Genomic DNA, 7,500 nt, shown 5'->3' with positions numbered 1-7,500 from the left:
GATTGACAGTTGTGTCCTTGACACGTGCCAATTGTGATCTTAGAGAATTGACGGGTTTATGAATAAGTGTAACCTCGTGTGACTTGAAAGCTCTTTGCAGGCGTTCCGAGATTCCTTTGATGTATGGCGTTGATGCATAGATTTTCTTCTCGTTTTGAGGCTCTTCGGTATCTTCTGTTGTAAATTTTGGATGTGGTATTGTTAGCATCCATTCTGGATAATTATTCATTTTTAGAGCTTGCTTGACGTGCTGTGTTTCTCTAGTTCTGTCATCGTTTTCCGTAACCAAGGTCTGAGCTCTCAACATCAGGGTGTTAACCACAGCTCTTTTGTGTTGTAGATGATGGTTTGATTGGAAGTTTAGGGTTAGGTTGGGTGGTTATTCTATGACTTATCCATTCGATAGTGATTTATCCGGCAGATAGCGCTATCCATCGTTTGAACAACTGGAGCCAGATTGCTCAAGTTGTCAAAGCATCCGTTATTAGTACTGATAGACTTTTAAGGTTGGAGCTCCGCCAAAATTCTTACCGGGTATATATCAAAGGTACTTCTCTCATTTTCTTTATTGTTTGCTCAGCCTGGCTATATGAAACATGCTTTCCACGACATGCAGATAACATTTAACGTTGTCAAGTGCCTTATTTATCGCGAGGTATTTATTGCGTGTGAAAAATGTTTTCTTGTTTAAATTTCAGCTCCCATTGGTTTACCAGAACCCTCAAAAAGTGTGACAACGTGGATAGTAGTTGCAGCAAGCCTTGGAATAGGATTCGTGTTGGTTGTTGTCTTCATTTGTTCATTTAAAAAGCGAAAACGGTAATTAATTTAATTGATCCTTTTTTTTTTTTTTGTCTAGAATCAGGCATCTCAAGTTATTACATTAAACAGCTGTGAACATTCCCCGAATACGTAATCCTCGACATTACATGCAGTCTGAACTTCAGTCAGTAAAATCTCAGGGGCACCCAACGAAAATTATTTCCAAAATACATAATAATAGGCAAAAAACGTACAAGAAAACGCTAATAAAACGTTTTTTTTTTTTTTTGAGTTTTTAAATTTTTGCTGGGAAAAAAAGGTGTTACGCACTACCATGATGATTATGAGTAAAATTCCAGGTCCTAGCTAGATAGTTAGGGAAAGTTCCAGCCAGCCGACGTTGTGGCACTTTCTCCCAGCCAGTAAAGAACCTCGTGAATCCAAACCAGTCAAAACAATTTTTTTTCCTCAACATGGGATAAGTTCGCTTCTTGTGAACAGACTCTGAGGTCACCTCCCAGGGGTTTTGGGGAAGAAGAGAACATGGCCAAAAAATCAATTCTTATTTTTCTTTGGATTTCAAAACTCTGTTAGCTAAACACTAAACGACCAAAGTTTTAAGCCTTGATTTCAAAAAGAAACCTGTTTGTTTTAACTGGAATTTTCCTATTTAATGGTCCGCCATTACTAGCTTCAAGATCTTGAGAGAGTTGGATCGAGGAGAAAATGACGTCAAAGACTCACTCGCTTAAGAATGCAATGCGTGTGTACACCACAGAATTAATATGTGGCGCGGGAGTTTTGGGTTTTCAGGCTTTCAAAATCGCGTTTTGCATATATAATAAGCTGCGTTCACACGCTGAAATTTTAAGCTAGTGATCCTTTGACGTCACTTTTCCCTGGATCAAACCGTCTGAGGTCCAATCGGTCAGTTGTGAACGTGAGTAATGGCGGACCGTAAAATCCGAAACTTACACTCAAAGTGAACGGCCTTTGGATAAGAATCAAAGCTTAACATTTTGCGGTTCATTTGTTAAGCAAACACACTTTCAAAATCTGAAGAAAAAAAGGAAGTGAATTTTTTTTTTTATCACAGGGGCACTTTAAGTTTCCCAGCGAAAGAGTATGCAAATTAATAACTTGCCAGTGAGCTCAATTTGCGAAACAGATATTTTGCGGAACACCTTCGTTGGGTGCCCCTGAAATCTCGCTGCCTACCTGAGGATCGGAAAACAGCCAAAGATAGAGCAAGTTATATGGCTAGAAAGATAAACAAAAATTTGGTTTTAGAGCGGTTTTCAATTGAGTGTCGAAAGTAATTAGCAAATTGCTTTGGTTTTGCATTACTTCACTGAGTGATGGGTTCAAAGTTCTCGCACCATTTTGTCAACCACTCAGAAGTGAAACCAAAACCAATCGTGGCTTGCGCGTGCACATTTTCCCGTGCTTTGTGTAGGCTACGTGTAATTACTTCGAGTTTTGATTGGTTTACTGGATTGTCTCCGTCCTTTTTGATTGGCCAAAGTAATTACTTTGGTTTTGGTTTTACGACACTCTATTGAAACTCGCTCTATCACAAGGAGCTGTGGAAGGTAAGTTGATCCTTTGACTCACAGGAGTGACCAGTATGTAAATTCTCTTCACATTTTCAATGAAATGTCAGTCAGACAGGTATTGGGAATGAAGGCTATTGTCAGGTTAAGAGGTGCGATCTTGATATAACACCAAATTCGCATGACTACCCAACAAAGAACTCTCTGGCACTAGTTGGGAGAATGATCGTTTTGATCGTGGGAATGGATTCTGAAGAAAGCTTTGCGAGCTTACGTTTGGAGCGTCAGTCCTGGCTGACGAAGGACTAACGCGCGAAACGTCCGCTAGCTCACAAATCTTTCCTACGATGGTTAATCTTTCTCCGTCGACTGGTTTGATGAAACCGGATTTTCGTGTTTCACTCCTTAATGACGCAGCACCACAGTTTCTTTATAATGGTAATAGGACTGAGTGGAGTCCAATTTGGTCTGTAATCATACGAGTGACGATTACAGACCGAATTGGACGACACAAAAGTCCTGTTACCAATTAATCATAACCATTGAAATTTCCGAAAAAACAAAATTTATGCATTCCTTTTTCACTGGCTGTTGTTACAAATTTGTCCATTTTGGAAAATCCCCAGTTTGGTAGGGTAAGTAGTTGTTGCTATGGTTATTGTGATAAATTCTGTGATTGGTGGGTTAAGCTAAATGCACTTAATATGATTGGCTGATGTAACTCTCCGATTTCAGGTATCCGATTACAGCCAACTGTCTAATTTCACTGCCCGATTTCAAACCTACACAATAATTAGAGAAAAATTGAGTAGCTAATGCACCAATCAACGTTGAGAAAATTGTAATGGTTATGATTAAGAAAGTAATCCCTTCATTCAGCTAGAAAGATAGACAATTTGAGACGCGGATTTAACAAGGAACTTGCATCAAGTTAAGGTGCCAGTGATTATTTCCTTTTTATTTCCTTTTTACAATATTGAATAGTTACTTACTCTGTCTTCTTTTATTTTATTTTATTTTATTGATGTTGTGGTTGTTGCTGTTTTGTTTTTTTGTTTTCTTCGCTATTGGAAAAGGAGAAATCATCAATTAACACTGGACGACCGTCTTGTTGGATCAGAACCGGTAAGCTTTGTTACTCTTTTACATGCTGTGTAAGGAGTCGTACACCCTCTATCAGTCGGTGAGATTGTAATTGTTGAGTAAACGCCAGAGTATAGGCCACCCTTTCAAGCCTTTTTTATCGATGATGTCTGTTTTAGTTCCAAAGTTTTCGTGTTATCAAAGCAAGGGATTGTGTTAGTGATTCATCTTCATGCACAACCCCTCAGTTACCTTTAATCATTTTTTTTTATGACTGAACACGTGTTAAGCTATTTGTTTTATTGTGAATTGAATTTGCTGTTTGGCCAATCGATTCGATCTTATATTAAAGAACGATTCCTTATAAGGATTACGTTGTCCTGCAGTTGTTCATCTCAACACAGCCGCCGCCTTTTCAGGCACTTTTAGCACTGCTAATTCCCTCCATATAATTTCACAAGCTTTTTACGTTAATAATTCTAATGGAGGTTAAAATTTGTGTCCTCAGAACAACGTCACTTCCGTTTACGAGAATGATGACGAGCGGCCTAACTTGTGTGAAGAATCAGAGTATTATGACACTGTATGTCCAAGAATTGGATTCTACAACATGGGCAACAGCACTGTGGAAAATCCTGAAAGTGAATTATGAGGAAAACAGTTTTACTTGTAAATAGCGGTCTTATCAAATATTATATATACACTAAATGTATGGTCCCGAGGGAAAGTCCAGAGAAACATTAAGACTCGGGGGAAAACAAAACTAACTAGTTTCCCGAGGGACCAGACATTCAGCGCTTTGTTGTATATTTAGACTTTTCCTTCAACAATCGCAGCAAAACATCCGGAGCGGGAAACAACTGCGGAATTGTATCCCGGTTGGGATACATTTGAATTTGATCAGGGGCACGTGACCAGGAATCAACCAATCAAAGTGTTCGTTTTGTTGAATGAAAGTCTAGGTGTATAACAATTTCGAGTTAAAGTGTGTTTTTTATTTTATTTGTTAACGTAAAAGTCAGCCAATGGCTGATGTGGATCTGCCTATCGAATTACAACATTAAAGTACACAGAGTATAGAATACACAAAAAGCTTGTCCACAAACAGTTACATGAGAGGCAGAGTATCTATTGCGTATGGATACAATTAAAATAAATAAGTAAAGTAAAGGCAAAAATAGTAAAAGTCCTCGTTCTTGTTTGTGCTCAAACATGATTCTTTATCGAAGCTTCATTTACCGAGTAGGGCCGGGTCTTCTTTTACCTTTTGTTCAAAACTTGCATAACTGCCTGTAAGTTTATATGGCTCTGGTAGGATATTCCAAACAGTAGGCCCTCTATAGGATAAAGATGTTCTTCTTATAGAGTAATTGTACTTTGGTCAGCTCTGACGAAGGGCTAACGCTCGAAACGTTACCTTTTAGAATATCTGTACGGTGGCCAATTTACATTATCAACTCCGTTGATAAAACCAAGTTTTTGTTATCCAACATAGTTAATTATGCATGTTTCTCTTAGTTGTTTTACTGTGCTAACGGTTTTCTAAGGACTTTGCAACTGACGATGATGTTCGTAACATCGAAACATGTCTTCTAAATAGAGGTATTACATGGCCACGCGGAGATACGAAATTTATCTTCGAGTGTTGAAAAATATTTCACGATTGAGCGCAGCGAACGAATGAAATATTTTTCAATACGACAGCGAGGGCAGTGGAACTAATGATATTATTCCAGAACAAAGTCAAGATCGTTTTGCGCCTTCTCGCCTCTTCTGAACAGTTTGTGACCTAGCTTGTAACGTCGGGCAGTAATTTTTTAATACCTGATACGCCTTGGGATTCTGTTGCGACGTGTCTTTCTTGTCTGAAAAAATGTCGTCAATTATCGCGAAAATATTGGTGATTCTATCACATTTTTTATAGTTGCATTTTCAGAATTCCCCCCCCCCCCCCTCCCTCCTCTTTCCTCTGCTTTCGCATGCGCAGTCCCTTGGAATGGAAATATTGCAAAAAGTGTGCGAAAACGTGAAACATGCAGTATGTTGCGTCCAAAATTCTGGTTTTTCAAGGATATTTGAAGACTTATTTCTATCACATTGAAAGCTTCCATCTTCCCAAACATTTACTCTAAACATATATTTATGTGGATTCTTGTGCTACTTTGCACGTAAATATTGATGGCAAAATAGATATTAAATATTTTTTATTGCGAAAGGGAAATATGTAAACCAAAGAATCGAGACCGAAAATTGTCACTATCGTGCATTTGATTGATATATTCTTATGAAAAAATAAAAACAAACGTTTGAAAGCTGTTGTGGTAGAAAGGTATATGAATCCGCGGCATTTTTTAAGTGGAACCAGGGGCCCGTTTCTCTAAAGTCCCGAAAACTTTTCGGGCCCGAAAAGCCATTTGTGAAACTGCCAACCGCTTGTTTTGGAAAGCTGATCTTTTAACCTGTTTTAAAGGTAACAAAAATAATTGTGAAGTTTGACGACTCAAATCCTCTGCTTTCTTGAGATACAAAGGAAATTGACACCCGAAAATGGCCCGTAAAGAAGAAACGGGCCCTAGAATCAAGTGCAAAAACAAGTGAATGAGAATGATACGATAGTTATCCACGCTTCGCGCTTTCGTTTGCGCGTGCCTCTAGGAGTATTGTACAAATTCGTACTATTGTAGCTTGCTGGTTTTCATAAAGCGGGACAAATCTGGTCGCCATGTTGGTCAAGTTGGTAAAAGATCTGGGAGGAATAACATGGCGACGGAATGTCGCGCTTGAAGATATAAACTACAAGCTACAAGGCCACTTTCCGTTTGACCAAGACTGACTTTTGACCCATTCCAAAATACCAGCAATCTCTGAACAAGTGGTCTATTTTTGTTTTCCAACTATTATTCTTTCGAATTGTGCAGTTTGTTTGTTTGTTTGTTTGTTTGTTTGTTTGTTGAAATGCTATATATATATATATACATATATATAAGAGAGTCAAAAGTACGACCGTCTTCCACCAATCTTATCTTATCTATATGTATTTGTTTATTTATTTATGTATTATATAGATACTGATGAAGTACCAGGATTTCACCTTTTACTAAAAAATCATATCTTCACCGTGCGCAGTGAACATAGAAGGTATTTGTGAGACGGGGCCTACGGTTTATAGTCCTTAACCGAGAAGGCTTGAAAGTTTGAACATTTGCAAATGAAATTACAAAGGCAGCACTTTCTCCTCAGTTAAAATATTTTGTGATCCTGACTGATGATCCGGCCTTCGGGTTGCCTCAGACCGACCTGCCTTACCAAAAAGAATATGCATGTATGAGAAATTGAAAGAAATCAAGGCAGATCTAGTGCCGGGACAAATGGACTGGCAAGACTCACTTATGTCCAGGTTTGCACGCAAATGCGAATTTTGCGAAAGTTTGGTTTTTTACATCTTGGGAATCGTTTGCCAGCTAGCAAACGCTAACCGTCTTGCGGCATAAATAATTATTCAATTTCACTGCGTGTGTCAACCAACGAATTCAAAACCACTGAACCTTAATCTATAGTTTCTCAAAGCTTTTAAGCAGCGTAGCAATCATTTGTAACTGAAAGCAATGAACTTTGAAAATAACTGGAACAAACACTCACGATTCTCTGAAAGTGTCGTGTGTGGTGTGAATAAATAAAACAATTTCCTCTTTCCATGTAGGAAAACGCGACGACTTCCACACATTAAAGGAACAAACAATAACGCACGAATACACCAAATACGTATCCTTAACGAAATTGCGATGGCTTTATTTACAGAAAGTGGCTTAACTGCAGAATACCCTGCCACTCGAATGAAGTTCTGCGTAGCTGGCTACGCGGTACGCAGAAACTAATAAATTCAAGTTGAAGTATATAATTTATCAAAAGAGTATTTCTCGTTCTAAAGGCGTGACTCGTGAATTAACCAGTGATCGATTGTGAATTTTACGGTTCGGTTAACTACATTTTTCACAAGATCGAGTGAAGAAAATAGCACTAGTTTACTGATTAAGGGTAAGCGCTCGTTGCAGTGATTAAGCCTAAACTCTCTTTTGACATTTTAGCTTTCATTTTACGATTC

General features: G+C 38.4%; 1 protein-coding gene and 1 long non-coding RNA gene across 2 annotated transcripts in view; one reads left to right on the top strand and one right to left on the bottom strand.

The window, feature by feature from the left end:
* LOC138007713 (uncharacterized) overlaps window positions 1-5,773 on the top strand; it is a 15,633-nt gene extending 9,860 nt beyond the window's left edge. Inside the window, exons 4-6 of the mRNA XM_068854771.1 lie at window positions 699-819; window positions 3,392-3,440; window positions 3,907-5,773. Coding sequence (XP_068710872.1) covers window positions 699-819; window positions 3,392-3,440; window positions 3,907-4,050 — 314 coding nt within the window. The 3' untranslated portion in view covers window positions 4,051-5,773. The remainder of the gene's footprint in view (window positions 1-698; window positions 820-3,391; window positions 3,441-3,906) is intronic.
* The window catches only part of LOC138007715 (uncharacterized), a 15,313-nt gene continuing 11,706 nt past the window's right edge, over window positions 3,894-7,500 (bottom strand). Inside the window, exon 5 of the long non-coding RNA XR_011124096.1 lies at window positions 3,894-4,033. This is a non-coding gene — a long non-coding RNA (uncharacterized lncRNA). The remainder of the gene's footprint in view (window positions 4,034-7,500) is intronic.

Source organism: Montipora foliosa, chromosome 6, assembly GCF_036669935.1.
Source record: "Montipora foliosa isolate CH-2021 chromosome 6, ASM3666993v2, whole genome shotgun sequence".
NCBI classification, from domain to species: Eukaryota; Metazoa; Cnidaria; class Anthozoa; order Scleractinia; family Acroporidae; genus Montipora; species Montipora foliosa.
The sequence above is the reverse complement of the archived record's forward strand: the minus strand, read 5'-3'. Positions and strand labels throughout refer to the sequence as shown.